Raw genomic sequence first — 16,504 nt, 5'->3', positions numbered from 1 at the left:
CGAGATTTTCGTGATGCCATAAACAGCACAAGCAGCAGGGTTTGATGCGGTTTTCCTGCTTAGTTTTAAATGTCTCAAATAGTTGCCAGGTTGTGTGTTCACTAGCAGCGCTTCCTGTCACATATAAGAACAAAGATTTGTTTTCTGTCTGTCTCTAAATTTTACTCCCGCCGCAAAATAAACACATGATGAAGAAAGTTCCTGGAGGACTTTTGACCCCGCAAAAGGGAAAGTTCAAGGTATGAACTACATATTACTGTTTTGGTTGGTTGTGCATTATCGTATAAAAATAATGTAATCGTTCAGAATTATAATTGTAAAAATAAGTAGATTTAATTACATGTGTATTCATAATGAGGATCACTTTTCGGGACCTTTAATTTTATTATTAATATTCGTATGCCTGGTCTGTACTATATACACCCACTGACAATACATTTTGCTCATACTGAGCTGGACCTTCTTTTGTCTTTAATTTTTTAATTAAATACAAATACAATCAATCAATCAGATTGTATTTGTATAGCAGACCTGTGAAGACGCTGTTGCAGTAATCAATGCAACTGAAGATGAATGCATGGATGAGTTTCTCTAGATCTGGAAATGTTCTTCAGGTGACAGAAGGCCGACTTTCAACAAGATGGCTGAAATTTTTTTTCAAAAGACAAACAGGGAAGTTGTTGTAATGTTCAGGAAAACAATTTGGCTTTGGGTAAGCATTGGTCTTTAAACAATTTGTCAAAGGTATCCAAAGTGTGTTAAGAAAATATCCCCCACACCATTACACCTCCACCACCAGTCTTATTGATTGATACAAGATAGAATAAATAAAGCCACATTCACTTAAATCTCCTTCTATATGGTAGAAATTTTAAGCAGTGTCAGTAAAGATGAGATAAACAGAGAGCTGAAATGCATGCTCACCGGGGCAGTGATCCCTCTAAATTAATCATTAAACGGAGTTTAAACAACTCCAGTCACTGTTTGGTCAGATTTTTGCTTTGCTGCTGAACTGGAACACACACAACTGGCTGCTGCAGGAATCTGCAGGCTCCAATCGTCCTAAACCATCCACACAGGTAGGCAGACTTAAAACCAGATTTGAAGAGAGTCACAGTAGCTGGTGCACAGTGCACAATATTTAATTTTTGTTCATTTAAAAAACTATTTAAGGTAGTAAATGTACATGCATTTTATCTATACCTTCTAAACTAAATTGTCAGATAAACATTTGAAATGTTTTTTGTGTAAGTCCAAACAGCATGTTGCACATCTTGACTGTGAAAATTTGCTTTAAATTTGTATGAAGGTCTTTGGAAGCATTGGAATGTTTACAGTAATGGATCATTTTAAGCTGATGTACATTTTTACAAATAACACTACTATAACACTTTGTGTGCATGTAGTTTTCAGAAGGTTTTAAATGAAAGACATTTAATAGCATTATGCAAGTCTCACCTTCCTAATTTGACATGCTTTTCTAACTCTACACATCTTGCTGTATCGATTCCTCAGACCTGCTGAGGTGGCAATGGCCCGCATCCTGTCCTTGTTCCGGTCTCAACCTTTTCTGGCCCTCCTGGGAAGAAGAAACCCCACGTTCTGCAACATGTCCATGGACTCAGGGGCGCGGGAAACCTTCAGAGCCGCAGTGGAAGCTGTGCAGCCGGACACTGTGGTGCGGCAGAGCATAGAGCGGAACGGCGACTCGGTCGTTATTGACGGACGCAGATTCACACTCAGTCACAACATGCACCTGGTGGGCTTTGGGAAAGCGGTTCTGGGAATGGCTGCAGAGGTAGAGAGGATTCTGGGCGATCATCTAGTTAGAGGAGTCATCAGCGTGCCGCATGGGATGCAGCAGACGTTACAACAGCATGGAAAAAGGTGAGCAAATGATGCAGGAGCCATAGTGCATCACAAAAATATTCTGGCTAGTTTTTTTTGTTATTATTTGTAACAACCACCAACTTAATTTTCAATTCAACTGAATCCAGTCAGGAACTTAATAAATAAATAATTTATGATCACCTGTTTGTAATTAAATCTCAGTATAAGTCCAGCTTTTCTGTGAAAGCCTCTGGAGTTTCTCTGAAACTCTGGAGGAGATGCAGGAATCCACAGCTCATGAAGACAGCTATCAGTTGTGCAATCTGCAAATCCAACTTTTATGGAAGAGAGTTAAGAAGAAAGCCATTATGGAGAAACATGAAAAATGTAGTTTGCAGTTTTTCACGCATGATCTGGTCAGGTGAAACCAAAATAAAACTTTTTAGGCCTACAAAGGAAAGATTAAAGATGAAAAACTAGCACTGAACTACACACTAAACTCACCATTCCCACCATGAAACATGGCGTTGACAGCATCATGCTGTGGGACTACATTTTTTTCATCAGGGACAGGAAAGCTGGTCAGAGCTGAAAATCAAGAGATCATGGAATAAAGACAATCTTCTTATGACAATGTCAGTTTATTTATAAAACAACAAATGTTGACCAAGTTGCTGTACAATTCAATAGAATGAAGTAAGATTACAATACTAAGAACAAGAAAAGAAATTTAAGCAAAAATGCAAATTATATACAAACTCACATTATAAAAGAAACTCAAACTCTTGTCGTTTGATTCATTTTTGTTTGAATCAAACACCAATGAATAAAAATGGGTCTTGAGTCTCGACAGTCTCAGCATTCCGTACATTAAACTAATCCAAAGTTTAGGAGTACAGATTGAAAAAGTCCAATCACTTCGGTTATGCTAACTTTTACCTTTTGCAATCATTTGCCACTTTGTGTTAAAAAGTGTGAACAATTTCAAGGAATGTTTATCTAATTTCTGAAAACTATCTAAAATATCACAAACAATATGGATATATGTGACATTTTGTGCGTTTTATCCATCACAGCCATTTGTTGCTAAAAGCAGACAGTCGGATCAAAGTCATGGAGGGAGCCAAACACAACCTACCTGATGACGACTCTCTGAAGGCGGCCGAAGGCATCAAGCAGTTAGCTACTGAATTGACAGAAAAAGATTTACTGCTTGTACTAATATCAGGTAAAACGCATGATTTCTTTTTAAATAGTCCCACCGATTTCTACCCTGTTTACTGTTTATTTATTTACACACAGACAATGTACAACATTTCAGTATTTTTTTAAAAGAAGAGAGAGAAGAGATTTGTGGTACCAGGTTATAGCAAAGAAAATGCTAAGGAAGTAAACCAATCACACTACAAACCAGCATACAGTTCACAAAGCAACTTCATCAATAATGATTACAAATCTGCTTGGTTAATAGCCATATTATTAGCCAAATGTGCGGGTTTGTTTCCATCTAGGTGGAGGCTCTGCTCTGCTACCAGCACCAGTACCTCCAATCTCACTGCAGGAAAAGCTTGATGTAACTCGCAGACTTGCAGCTGCTGGCGCGACCATCCAAGAGCTCAACAAAGTTCGTCGAGCGCTCTCTTTGTTGAAGGGTGGAGGGCTTGCACACCACGCTCACCCCGCACAGGTAAGTCGCCCCGCACAGGTAAGTCACAGCAGTTGTTTAAAGGGATAGTATTATGTAAAATCTACTTTTTTTGAGTTTCACATCGTGTTATAATGTTATTCCCTCATCAAAAACATACCTGGAGACGTGTTGACTTGATTCTTTCATTCATGTTTGAGAAATTCTTTAATCTCCATGACAACCATTCAGCTCTGCAAAACACCTGGTGGACCTAGCCCCGCCTTCGAGACTCAGCTCCTCCTCCTCTGAGCCAAAGTTCCCCCCCACCAAGCTCCTTCAGATTAGCCAGCAGCCACTAGCAAACACCTGCTGGATCATCTGCTGAGCTCATTGTAGGAGCTGCTTCTCAGTGAAACGCTGGTTAAAATGTTGCTCTATGTTAAGAGAGGAGCGATGTTGTGATGGCTTCCTGAAGGCGGAATTTCAGAAAGTGCAGGAGTTTTTAAAGAGACAGAGACCCAATTTTAAGGCACTAAATTACAAAGTCAAATTTCTTTTAAGTAGGGGTGCACCAATAAATTGGCTTGATTGCTTTGGGAAATTGGTGATCAGTCGATACTTACATGTGAAGCTGATTTTATCCACAGATCTTATCTACCTTGGCAAAGGTTTATACATCAACCACTGTCCTCTTCTGTAGAGGTTTGACTGACAGCAGGTCATGCCTGCAGTTAACCATAGTCACCACACTGTTAATTTTATTGCTCTATTTAGCAACAATTCAGACAAAAAAAATCTGTATCGCCCAAAATCAGAATCGGCAGGTCAGGCTTTTTTTTCTGTGATCGAAAAGAAAGCTGCAATCACTGAACCTCTATTTTTAAGTCATATGCATTTTTATAACAACTGAAGGTAGCATAGTAACTTCATTGTGCTGTAAAACGTAACTAAGTGTGACTGAAAAACACATAATACTGCCCCTTTAACAATGTTTGCTTATTAAAAGAAGAGCATATTTCTGATTTTCCCATCATTTCATCAAAGGTGGTTTCACTCATACTGTCTGACGTGATTGGGGACCCTCTTGATTTGATAGCAAGCGGCCCAACAGTGACGTGCGAGGTGTGGCCGGAGGAGGTTTTATCCATCCTTGAACGACACAAACTTCTCAGCTCCATGCCAGCTTCAGTCACGCAGGTCCTTGCGAGACAGGGTCCCCGCTGGAAAGACAGTAACAAGCACTCGGATTCACCTGGAGAGGCTCTCAATGCTGTGATTGGCTCCAATACCGTTGCGCTCACCTGCGCTGGCCGGCGAGTTCGAGAACTGGGTTTCCGTCCTGTTGTGCTTTCACCGGGAGTCTGCGGCGACGTGAGGCTCGTCTCCAGGCTGTACGGCCTGCTGGCCCGGTTCGCCTGTTCCCAGGAGGAACCGTCTCCGGAGATCGCAGCCGAAGTGCTGAGGCTCGGACCGGAGGTCGGCGTGGAGAGCTGGGACCTGTGCCGAACCATGCAGGTGTTGGGTGAGGGGCGCGCCGAGGGGTGGGGCGCCACATGTGTGTTAGCTGGAGGAGAGCCCACTGTGGAGCTAACGGGCAAAGGACGAGGAGGTCGAAACCAGGAGCTGGCTCTCCGAGTGGGACTGGAACTGAAAGGCCTGGAGCTCCCGCCGCAGGGGCCCGTGTTTCTGAGCGGCGGCACCGATGGTCAGGACGGACCCACGGAGGCTGCGGGGGCCGTCACTGATGCGGGGCTGTATGACGAAGCCCAAGCCCAGGGGTTAGACATCGATGGCTTCCTCAGTAATAATGACTCCTACACTTTCTTTTCCCGTCTGTCAGGCGGAGAGCGTCTGCTGGTGCCTGGCCTGACCTGCACTAATGTCATGGATGTTCATGTGCTGCTTATCCCACCTATTCCCATTAAAATTAGTTAACACACAGGCTAAACAGGGCAAAATAATGAGTAGATCATCAGGTCAGTAGACATGAAAGGCTTTTTAGGGTTTTCTATTTTTATATTTGACACTCATGGTAGGCAGAGGTGAGTAGAGTATCCAAAAATTGTACTCAAGTAAGAGTAGCACTACTACAACAAGTAGCCGTCCAAGAAGTTATTCAAATAAGAGTAAAAATGTATTTGGTAAAAAGGCTGAAAGTACCGAGTTACTGATCCAAACATAATTTAATATTTACAGATTACATCATCAGATGCAAAGGGGCATCTCATAAAGTTTGTGGAAATTTTATTCCACAAACTTGTGGAAGTTTTGGTATTTTAAAGATCAAAATGAAAATAATTGATATATAATGCTACAATTATGAAATAAAATAAGGTAAAAGAAACATTTCCTCAAATAATTTTTTGAAACTTTCACAAAAACTGCAGGTCTATGTCAGTGTTTTCCGTCTTAATGTAAAAATCATTCTAATGTTATGTGCTAGCTGACGGCAAGATTGTACATTAAAGTATCAAATGACCTCGTCTTGTTTTTCAATAAAAAATGAAATGACTACAGATTTATTTGTTTTTTCTTTTAATTAAAAAGATCAACTGAAAAATAAAATCACATTTTTTATTATGGTAAAATTTTACTCTCAATGAAATGTGTATTTGATTTTGTTTTATAATATTTTTATACAATTCTTTGTTCTCTAAGCATGCAAACTGTGTATAATCATAGGCAGTGATTTCCTCTTTAGATCACAAATTGGACAGGGAGACACTGAACAGGTTTCCTCCAGAAGGTTTACTGCCAAATGAGCAGCAGCTCTGTCCCCTGAATTTGTCTGTCTGGAAAATTCATTCACCACTTTGTGCCACTTCCCCATTCCTCTTTTAAGACGGGAACATGTTGAAAAGGTTGCCTGCACAATCTCTCCCATTCCCACTCTACAACTGCACTATTTTATTTTGATTCATCACATTGCATAAATAAAACTGGCCGCAACTGATACTTCAATAGTAAATATTTACACAGCATATGCTCCCTCTACTACTACTACTAGTAATGCCAAATCTATTAATAAAAACTGTATTTTATTTTGTGTCCTGACTTCAAAAATACATTTGTTGCACCAAGGTTTCTGTATGACCTTGGAAGTGAAATTATAGTTGCATCAAACCCAAAACCACGACTGTTTCACATTACCACTGCTGCCGCTCACGAAATTCACAAGTGGTCCATGTTGACAACACGATTTATTTCAGTCATTCTTGCTGAAAAGTGTCCTGCTCTGTGACCGGTGGTCAAAGTAAGTACGCCACAAACTTTGTTCGACACCATCCCAGGAGAACTGATAGATGTTCGTATCTAGATCATCAAAACTGATCATGTTCATTTAGTGTCTGAAGTAAAAATGTCCAGCCCTGATTTCAGGATGAGTATTCAGTCATGATGGCTCTTCATGGGGTCCCCAGCTTCACTCACCCTACAAGATAACAGATAAAAGATCAGAAACAACAACAATAGCCATGCAATAAATGAAGAATAAAACATAAACGGAGATTAATTAAAGCGGGCTATCTCCATGGAAACAAAAGTAACCTTTTGAATTAATGTGAGCCACATAATTCCAACATCGGACACTCACCATCCGCCCAGGTGGGAAGCTGCCTCCGGTGTTCCTCCGTTCTGCCCAGCGCCTGGATGTAAACACAGAGCATGCTAACGCGACTAGCTTGGATTTACACAGCTAAGTGTTCCTGTGCGGGACGAATAACACTCACCTTGTCGGTAATACATGTCGTTCACTGTGTTCCCGTAGACTTTCCATGCAAAGTGAATCGCGATTAGACTAAATATCAGCCAGCTGAGCAGGATTTTGAATATGGAGACCCTCATGTCATTGGCGAGCCAATCGTCCACAAACTCGGAAATAAACGACAGACAGCTGTCAGCGACGCGGGACAGAAACTCAAAATCCCACGAATCCTCCATATTGTCCGCTTATAATGTTAATGTCGAGAGAAGCGGGCCAGCTGCTTGTCCATTCACTTTGGTTAGGCAGGATGCGTTATTTGTTGCTCCACCGTTAGCTTTGTTTACTACAACATTCTTCTTCTGTCGCTTTTTGTTCGTTGGTAAGAGCGCAGTACCGCCACCTACTGGACGAGATGCATATTAGCATATTTAAATTCATTACACATAAGGAGATATTTCGGGCGTTTCTTGTAAATTTTCCTTATTTTTAAATTTTTTTTGCCCAATATCTTTACATTTTATTATTACATTTTACATTAAATTATTTATTAATTTAGATTATTACGGGTTACACCGTATAAAAATCCCAAACTTAAGTTTCTCTGAAAGTTAGAATCCAGAACTAATAAAAAAGGATTTTTAACATCAAAACATTAAAGCGTTTTATTGGAAGATTTAGTGGAAGGAAAACACACACAGGCAACAAAGTTAAGTCCAGTCCTCAGAAGATTATGAAGCAGAGCCCCTTCAAGAATTTGTGACAAATTGGAAATTAAGTCAGTGAATAGATTCATGAGTTTTTCAGCTGAAACACTGAAATTAATCACCTTTTGACAAATCTCAAATTTATTGAGATGGAACCTGTAATAAATAAACTTTAAACAGTTTGAAACCCTTTCACAATTAGTAATTACAATGTTATGGATTTTTTCTTCATTAATTCTAATAGTTCTGTACTTTCTTCTTTTAACCATTCCATCCATCCATCCATCCATCCATCAGGCGTTCATGAGGCGTCCTAACCAGGTACCTGAGCCACCTGAACTGTCTTCCCTCCACATGCAGGAGCAGCAGCTCTTTGTCAGAGAAATACCGCCATCTTCACAAACTAAATACAATTGTTATATTTAAAATACATTCTATCCCAGTTGATATTGAGTTAATAAATAATATTCTAAGCTAATTTAGTGTTAGCTCATTAGATTAATCTATTACGTGTCTTAAATGCACGATGTGCAAACAGGTTAAATAAGAAGGTGCCTCCAGGAAACTGCATCGGCCCCTGGTATACCTAGAACCGGCCCTGTCTCGTTCCTGTTGTGTTTTTTTTTACCAACCGCTCAGATTTTGAGGTTTCCTAAGGGGGCGGGACTGACAGGCTCCTACCAACGTTCTGATTGGTCAGTTGAACCCGTCATCGTCGATTCCGGAAGTCCGATGTTGTAAGAGCAAGATTTGTTTTCGGCTTCTAATTCTTGACAGCTTTATTTGCCTACGGGCTGCAGAGGAAACTTAATGTAGCTAATTGTGTTTTTTTAAAGGCAACGCTTTGACATTTTTTACAAACGTAAGTGTTGTTGTTTTTGTTTATTTGTGTAATTTAAAAGGAGCTCGTTTAAGCCGAGGCCATGAAATTCATCTGTGTGTGTCTCGCTTGTTAGCGGCGAGCTCTGCTAGCTTCATGTCTACAGTCACCGTTCGCTGACTTTTATTCTAATTCACCGCCACACATCTGTCATTATAAGGAGGTTAACTGCATTAAGCGTGTTTGTGGTCGCAGATGTGACGTTGGTTACGGTTGAGAAACTTATTTCAACACAATCTTTAGCTCCCTCTCGCTTTCCCTTGGTCTCACCGAGCTGTGTTGGTGTGTAACATTAGATCGGCTGAAGCTGTAATCAGATTTGAATTCCAGTGTCTGTTTGGTGTCCTGGAGCTGTTTCTCTCCTCTGCTCTCATGTGACCTCCAGAATAAATGCTCTCATTCATGAGCTCCTCACATCTCAGGGTAAATGTGCTTTAATCGCGGACCTGAACGTGGATTCTCTTACTTGTTTGTAGTGAGTGGGATGGTATCATGGAGGAAGACCACCATCGAGACAGAGAAGCTCAGGCAGTGAACATTTCTGATCCTCCAGCGGAGAACAATCCACCTGGTAAATATGAGTTCATTCTGCACGCTGAAACCCAGTATTTGTTTTGCAAATTTAGCATATTCAAATTTGCGTGCAAATAAGGATTACAGGTTTGTATTAGTTGCATTTGAGCTTTTATAGTTTTTAAAGTATAAGCTTTAAGGTCATATCCAAGACCTGCAGAAGAAGAATCTTGTTTTTAAGTGAACTAAAGATAGGGAGACATGTGATTTATTTAATTGGGTTCTGGTCAAAAATCCAAGCTATTACTGAAAATATTCATAATAATAATATAGAAATGAGCAATTATTGAAATATTCCATAAACTTAAATATGTAAAATTATTTAAATGTAAATGATTAGACTAAATTAAAATAGAAATGGTCCATAAAAATTAAGTTCAATATATGTAAAAAAAAAAAACAACAAAATGTAGAATTTATTTGTATTATTTCAGTTATTTCACAGTTTGTTTGTTCTGTGCTGCTGTAAACAAACAAAAATAATTTACACTGCTTCTGTGATTCAAGTGTCTCCTAAAACCGTATTTATAGTTTGCAGTGCAGATACCATAAAATTATCTAATTTAAATGAATTGACATTTTTAGATGTTTAAATTATGAACACATTATGTTGAATACATCTGAATATATAGTTAACACGTTAACAGATTTTGCTTCTCAAAAACTGGGATTACTATTTATATAGTTATTCTGCAGAAGTACAAAATCACAGAATATAGCTTTTTCTGTTTAAGACAAAGATAAACTTTAAACAATAAATAATTTGCTATCATAAAGCCTGAAAATGAGAAATGAACATTTGTTTTTGATTCCTTTCAGTAGCCGATTATAAAAGCTCCTCAATTAGGTTTTTTTTCTCCTTTTTTTCCTCCCCTCCAGGGGGTCTTTTGTGGGCTCTAGTGTCCCTTATATGAAAGTAGTCTGACAGGAAATGGGGAAGGAGAGGGGGGAAGACATGTGGTAAATGTCGCCGGGTCCGGGAATCGAACCCTCGACGGCCGCGTCGAGGACTCGAGGCCTCCAAACGTGTCTCTGTAAACTAAACTGTCCTTCAAAAACATGTCTAGTTGAGATCAAAACACCAGACTGAAGATTTTTGTCATCCGGTTTTTGGTAGAAAGAGAGAAAAAAACAATAAATCATGCAAATGAAAGTTATTGATCTTGTATTTTATCCTGTGACTGATTTATTGCTCATTGTCACAAGCCTACTCATGTGTTTGTGTTTGTCGTTTTTCTTTACTTATTTCATAATTTAGTTTTCTTTCATTGCAGCCGACACCCTGGCCACTTCTCTCTGTCTTTTGGGGAACCACATGTTTCCCGATTCAGTGGCGGCGAATGCTTGCAGCGGCGTCAACCGGAGCGAGCCGGCCAGTTTGCAGCCGTCTGATGTTACAGCAGAGGATCCGGGTCCGGAGGCAGAACCTCCTTCCAACCTGGGAACTGAGTCAGAGACGCCAGACCGTCAGAACAATCTGCCGACCCACTCAGCTGGCAGAGGGACCGAAGTTGCTGGTGTTGAGAACGGTCAGAGCGACTCGGGGGAGTTTGTTGTTACAATGCTGACCAAGGCCAAGCTGGAGGAACAAGGTATAGGCGTGAAGGGAAGATCGTCTCCGTTGCTGGAGGCGGGAATCCAGGAGTCTCCTTCGTTCACTTCTCATCGAGACGAGGATGTTACGGCCGACAGCTGGCGGCGACACAGGAAGCACGTTTTTGTGCTGAGTGAAGCCGGAAAGCCTATTTATTCCCGATACGGCAGCGAAGAGGCTCTTTCTTCCACCATGGGCGTCATGATGGCGCTGGTGTCGTTTGTCCAAAGTGGAGATAACATCATCCGCTCAGTGTATTCAGGTGAGAGCATTGACTGTGATGGTAAACATCGGGATGGACGATAAATCGATAAGAATATATATTGTGATAGATCAATATAAGTAGATAATACGTCTGATAGAATATTGAATATGTAGAGTATTCACTGAACAGCATTCTGGGTAATATAGGCAGAAGAAAGACTTGAGCCACTCAGCCTCTTTTTTTCTCTATTTTTATTTATTTATTTGGCTTGCCTTCAAAGAGTTGCTATTTTTTTTTAAAATCTCGTGGTTTCTTTCTAGCACAATGACAATAAAATAAATTATGATTCTGATTTTCAGCTTCTCACAGACAGCTAAATAAAGCTTGTGGAATTAACTAACTCACTCTTTGGTTGCCTAGCAACTCACTCACTCTTTGGTTTCCTAGCGACAACCTGCTGAGTAACTGCCGCAGCAGCAGCTTTAGGCTTTGTCACTTTTCCCTAACTGCTTAAAAAAAAAACCAATGTTGTGGAGTAAAAACTGTGGATAAAACACTAAAGGTCACAGTAGTAGTTTGGCAATATTTCATATGTTTAAGACAAAAAAAAACCTGATCAATTATTATCAATATCAACTGATATGAAATGCTTTTGTAAACACTAGGTAAACCAAATTGATTTTACCTGTGCTAAATTCAACAATTATTTATTATATGACAATTATAATATTGTATTATTCTTATTATTGTACAAGATGACTTGGCTTAGCGATAATTTGACATTAGCCATTTGTGACGGTATTAAAAACCAAATCTTCTTGTTGTTCTCTATGTATAGCAGCGCTATATTTGAGGTCATTATCAAATGATGAAGCTAATTAGTAAAATTGCAGCAGCTATTGGAGAAAATAAAACGCATATTGGAAGTACTCAAAAATATAAATAATCAAATAACAACACCAGTATTAAATGCTACAAATTAAGACTTTATTGTCAAAAGTGAGAAATCATTGGGTTTTAATTTTTGTCACATTATGATTTTTTTTTTAAATGGAAGTTTTGATCTTAAATCATTTGAAAACCAGGTATTGTATTTTCCCCTGCAGTTCACAGTTATATATGGCTTTATGCAGATAAAATACACTGCAGCTGATTTCAAGGTGTTTAATTAACAAGTCAAATTTCGTCTAAGTCATGTATGATTTATATTCAGCCTTTTCTTTACAGCTGAAGTTAAGATAGTGACTTGGTTGTGCTATAAAGTGTGCCTGTAAACACATAACGCTGCCCCTTTGGCCTCTTGTCCCGTTCTGTCTCGATCCTACCAGAGGAGCACACGGTGGTGTTCCTGCAGAAAGGACCCCTGGTTCTGGTGTGCGTCTCCAGCAGTCGTCAGTCTGAGCAGCAGCTGCGTGAAGAACTCCTCTACGTGTACCACCAGATCATCAGTATGCTCACCCAGGCCAGCATATCCCGCATCTTTGAGCACAAGAAGAACTACGACCTGAGGCGACTCCTGGCCGGATCCGAGAAGATCCTGGACGGCCTTCTCAACCTGGTGGATTCGGACCCGAGCTTCCTGCTGGCAGCCGTGCACTGCTTGCCTCTGGCCTCCTCTCTCAGGGACTCTCTCAGCCAGATCCTGCAGAAAGCGATCACCCCCAACCTGGTTTTCTCCATCCTCGTCGCCAAAAACCAGCTGCTAACCATCGTCCAGGAGAAGACGGTGATCGAGGATGCGAGGCTGGCGCCGGCTGACGTCCACCTGCTGCTCAACCTCATCGGAGCCTCGTCTGCGTTTCAGGCCGGGGAGATCTGGACTCCGATCTGCCTGCCCCTCTTCAACCCTGACTGTTACTTTTATGCTTACATCTCCTACCTGGACCCGCCGGAGTGTACCGTTTGTTTGCTGCTGCTTTCCACGGACAAGGAGGCTTTTTACGCCGTAGCCGAGTGCAAGAGGAAGATCGAGGAGGCCATGTTGGCGCAGAACTCCCTGAGCCTCATCGCCAAAGCTCAGTCATACAGCGTGAGCCAGGTCGGTGTGTCGGACCTCAGGCACTTCATGTACAAGCCCTTCGACGTGCCGGACAACCACCGCCAGCTCACTCAGTTCACCAGGTGTGTGTTGTTATTTTAATCCTGTAGCAATGACAGGGTGCTTTACTACAGCGTATTGGAGCCATTGTGCATAAAAAAATGTAGTAGTAAATTTCCGCCAAAAGAAATTTCAGAGTTTAAAATGTGCATGAAATAACTTAAAGTGTTGAGATTAATTTGAGAAATTTTCTAAAATCAAATTGGACATTTGAATTTGAAAAGTAAAAAATTTGCTAGATAAAAATATTCGACTTCTGAATTTTCTAGAATTTTTTTTAAAAGAATTTATGAGTTTAAAATGTCAAATATTTGCTAGAAAAAACTCAGAAATTTTGACATTAATCTTAAAAATTTCCTGGAAAAAAACTTTTAAATTTGAGTTCAAGTCAAACATTTTAAACTTTTCAAACTCAGACATTTCATTGCTGTTTCTAGAATATTTCTGAGATGAATCTGAAAATTTCTATGTTTTCTTTGGTCCTTTTTTTTCTATCTACAATGGCCCTTTTGGTAGGTTTCAGAAAGTCACGAAATACAAAGAAACCTACATATATTGGGGATAGTTGGGGGATCCTGCTGCATACAATTAGGGTGTACTTGCCTTATTTTGCCTTTGTTGTTATAATACTTGAAAATGCTTTCAAAACATTATTGTTTATCTCAATAACTCCTGGAAAAACTTGTTATTGCGACAGACCTATGCGTGTATGAATATGTGTTAATAATAATCTGTGAGCTTCATACTACTTTGTGTGTTTACCTGCCTGCAGTCCTGAGATGGAGGCTCCCTACGGCAGCGATGAGGAGAAAATGCGGCTCCTGGATTTGTATCGTTACATGCACAGCCGCATCCACAGCACCTCACGGCCCCTGAAGCTGATCTACCACGTCGCTGAGAGGGAGACTCTGCTGGCCTGGGTGAGCAGCTGCGCTTTAGGTTACTGCAGTCATGCATAATATATACGGATTTTAGAAATTCATGGACGCTGTTCCAATCGGTTCATTTTTAAGACTTCTAGCCTACTTCTCCTGTTTTCAGAAGTGATTGAACACATAATGCACTTATCATTGATAGGGATTTGATCAATATTCGGTGCTGATTATTTTCTATGAGTGGGATGTTTTAGCACATTCATTACGGTGCAAAAATTCCTTAATATCAACCAAAAAAGGCTCTGAAATTAAACGGTTGAATCAATGTTGTCTGCACAAAACTTAAAAGAAAAAAACTGCTTTAAATTACATTTTGCTCTCTTTTTCTTATTCCATCCGCACCATTATGTTGTTCCAAATTAATCACCATAAGTATATATAAACTTGAGATTTTGAGCTCATTTCAAAATGAGCTGTTTTAGGACGTCTTGTCACTTGAAATCCAAATGAGCTGCTGCTGGCCACGCCGGCCCGACGTAACGTTTACACTTCACATGAAAATGGCTGCAAACAGACGCGAAATTATACAAACCCCATATTTTTGTAAGGCAGCAAAGCCTCCTGTTCAACCAAGAAGAGTGCAGCAAGTGGTTTCTGGACGGTAAGTCAACGACAAAACACTTGTTTTTTCCAGCAGCCGTTGAACGGCGCATACAGCGGTGAAACCAGCTGACCGAACGGGCCGGAACTCTGCTTGGGTTGCTAGGTAACGGGCTTGGGCTCAGTTGAGGTTGCTAGGTAACGGCTGCTAGGTAACGGCGCAGCGCCCGTTGAATGTATGAGATTTTTGAGTTATTGAACTTATTGAATGTATTTTTTTTGTTGTTTCTTTTTGAGCACTTAGGTTCGTTTATAGAAATAGTTGAACCCAAAAAGCAAGTTTAAAAATGTTCAAAAATTGGATTGATTTTCATATTTAGTTAAGTCTGTGTTGTTTTTTGTTTTAGGTGACCAGCAAATTTGAGCTCTACACCTGCTTCAGCCCTCTTGTGACAAAGACCTGTGCCATTACTGCCATCACTAAGCTTCTGAGATGGATTAAAAAGGAGGAGGACCGCCTCTTCATCAGATACCCTCCTAAGTATTCAACCACTCCGAACCCCAGCAAGAGCTCAAGGAGCAGCAGATCCGAGCAGCAAGACACCACAGATAACGGCTTCCTATCTCTGCTATAGGACTCTGCTAGCGCTGCTCTGAAGCCGCTGCCTCACTCAATAATAATTTTTACGGTGACTCGCTGGTGTTTTTCAAAATCAGTTTTTGAGAGGTATTGGACTTGACGTAAACTGACGAGTAGAACCAAACACTACGTTTAGGCTATTTAAAAAGTCTCCAGTATTCTCCTCATACTGGGAGCGAGAGCATGTTGTTGCATCACTGCTTTCCTTTAGAGACAGTCGGGGCGAAGCGGCACTCGTAAGTTTTAGTTTGAACTGTGGTAGAAGCTAATTGAAAAAAAAAAAAAAAATATTTAAGTGAAAAAGTTTTTATATTGTTTTAGTACAGAAAAAAAAGAGAGAAATTTTCCTCACGGGCTGTGAATGTATCACTCAGATGGCAGTTCGATCATAAGCTACATCCGTTCATTTGATCAAAAAAAAAAAAAGTAGGTCACATGTAAACGTTTTGGGAAGCGGGGAGTTTGCAATAGTTATTGTTTTTTGCTTTAAGATTCACAGAAACTGGAATAATGACACTGGAACTGCCACATATGGACTCTCAGATCATGTTTTAAAACCAACGGCAGAGTTTCGTTACTGCTGATATTTATACATCCAGCTGAAAGAAAAGTTACACATTTTAGTCTGATAACAAAGCATTCCCATCCTGGTGTCTAGTCAGAATCATCGGCACATACAGACAACTTGATGAGTTTATTCACAAAGACAAAGTCAGACTTCACATCATGTTTATCTGCAGATCATCTCACCTATGAAGAGTTTGGCTCTTTATGAATGATGTCTTCATACTTTTGTCTCCTGAGGAATTTTCATTCATTTCAAGTCTGAAGAGTATGTTTGGTTTCATGAAATAAATTTCAGATTGCACATATTTTTGTGTATGTTTCTTTCAGGGATCGTATGTGTTATACTCTAAAAGTCTTCATCCTGTTTATTTTAAATGACAAAATGTAACTAAATTTAGTGTGGAGATTTCTTTAGTAGTCAGCTCTTGGATACATTATAAAAACAGACAGGGAGGACAGAAACAAGGAAGAGAAGAAAGGAATGAGGATAAAAGGAGGAAACAGACAAGAAAAGAAGGAATAAAGGAAGATCATAAAGAAGGTAAGAGTGAAGAAAACATGGTTAAAGATTGGAGAGGAAAAGCAGAAAACAGGAAAGATGGAAGGAG

The 16,504-nt window shown here is 40.1% G+C and overlaps 3 protein-coding genes and 1 long non-coding RNA gene across 6 annotated transcripts; 2 read left to right on the top strand and 2 right to left on the bottom strand.

The window, feature by feature from the left end:
* The first annotated feature begins 39 nt into the window (after positions 1 to 39).
* Positions 40 to 5,973, top strand: glyctk (glycerate kinase). 3 transcript variants are annotated; one of them, XM_028002018.1, is made up of 6 exons: positions 40 to 239; positions 993 to 1,079; positions 1,516 to 1,887; positions 2,907 to 3,058; positions 3,342 to 3,517; positions 4,502 to 5,973. In XM_028002018.1, exons 3-6 carry the CDS (start codon positions 1,532 to 1,534, stop codon positions 5,390 to 5,392), a joined length of 1,575 nt encoding a protein of 524 aa, XP_027857819.1. In that variant the 5' UTR covers positions 40 to 239; positions 993 to 1,079; positions 1,516 to 1,531; the 3' UTR covers positions 5,393 to 5,973. The 3 variants fall into 3 exon arrangements, with proteins under 3 accessions (XP_027857819.1, XP_027857820.1, XP_027857818.1); XM_028002019.1 differs by lacking the exon at positions 993 to 1,079; XM_028002017.1 differs by lacking the exon at positions 40 to 239 and having other exon boundaries at positions 604 to 1,079.
* Positions 4,318 to 4,855, bottom strand: LOC114135087 (uncharacterized). The gene is made up of 2 exons (XR_003593538.1): positions 4,759 to 4,855; positions 4,318 to 4,677 (listed from the first exon to the last, which is right to left on the bottom strand). It is a non-coding gene; the product is annotated as an uncharacterized LOC114135087 (long non-coding RNA).
* A 665-nt stretch (positions 5,974 to 6,638) lies between the features above and the next one.
* tcta (T cell leukemia translocation altered) lies at positions 6,639 to 7,535 on the bottom strand. Its single transcript, XM_028002026.1, has 3 exons — positions 7,186 to 7,535; positions 7,050 to 7,101; positions 6,639 to 6,887 (listed from the first exon to the last, which is right to left on the bottom strand). Exons 1-3 carry the CDS (start codon positions 7,394 to 7,396, stop codon positions 6,845 to 6,847), a joined length of 306 nt encoding a protein of 101 aa, XP_027857827.1. The 5' UTR covers positions 7,397 to 7,535; the 3' UTR covers positions 6,639 to 6,844.
* Positions 7,536 to 8,567: 1,032 nt separating this feature from the next.
* On the top strand, positions 8,568 to 16,201 carry mon1bb (MON1 secretory trafficking family member Bb). The gene is made up of 6 exons (XM_028002016.1): positions 8,568 to 8,726; positions 9,221 to 9,315; positions 10,592 to 11,173; positions 12,445 to 13,237; positions 13,987 to 14,134; positions 15,097 to 16,201. Exons 2-6 carry the CDS (start codon positions 9,237 to 9,239, stop codon positions 15,322 to 15,324), a joined length of 1,830 nt encoding a protein of 609 aa, XP_027857817.1. The 5' UTR covers positions 8,568 to 8,726; positions 9,221 to 9,236; the 3' UTR covers positions 15,325 to 16,201.
* Positions 16,202 to 16,504: the final 303 nt, after the last annotated feature.

The sequence above is a fragment of the Xiphophorus couchianus genome, chromosome 20, assembly GCF_001444195.1.
Source record: "Xiphophorus couchianus chromosome 20, X_couchianus-1.0, whole genome shotgun sequence".
Taxonomy (NCBI): Eukaryota; Metazoa; Chordata; class Actinopteri; order Cyprinodontiformes; family Poeciliidae; genus Xiphophorus; species Xiphophorus couchianus.
This window is presented reverse-complemented; position numbering and strand designations above follow the sequence as displayed.

Coding starts and splice junctions, on each gene's coding strand:
- tcta (XM_028002026.1), bottom strand. CDS start 7,396: ATGGAGGATTCGTGGGATTTTGAGTTTCTGTCCCGCGTCGCTGACAGC. Junction 7,102..7,185: donor CGACATGTATTACCGACAAG/GTGAGTGTTATT, acceptor GTTTACATCCAG/GCGCTGGGCAGAACGGAGGA. Junction 6,888..7,049: donor GCTTCCCACCTGGGCGGATG/GTGAGTGTCCGA, acceptor GTTATCTTGTAG/GGTGAGTGAAGCTGGGGACC.
- glyctk (XM_028002019.1), top strand. CDS start 1,532: ATGGCCCGCATCCTGTCCTTGTTCCGGTCTCAACCTTTTCTGGCCCTC. Junction 1,888..2,906: donor TTACAACAGCATGGAAAAAG/GTGAGCAAATGA, acceptor TATCCATCACAG/CCATTTGTTGCTAAAAGCAG. Junction 3,059..3,341: donor ACTGCTTGTACTAATATCAG/GTAAAACGCATG, acceptor GTTTCCATCTAG/GTGGAGGCTCTGCTCTGCTA.
- mon1bb (XM_028002016.1), top strand. CDS start 9,237: ATGGAGGAAGACCACCATCGAGACAGAGAAGCTCAGGCAGTGAACATT. Junction 9,316..10,591: donor AGCGGAGAACAATCCACCTG/GTAAATATGAGT, acceptor CTTTCATTGCAG/CCGACACCCTGGCCACTTCT. Junction 13,238..13,986: donor CAGCTCACTCAGTTCACCAG/GTGTGTGTTGTT, acceptor ACCTGCCTGCAG/TCCTGAGATGGAGGCTCCCT.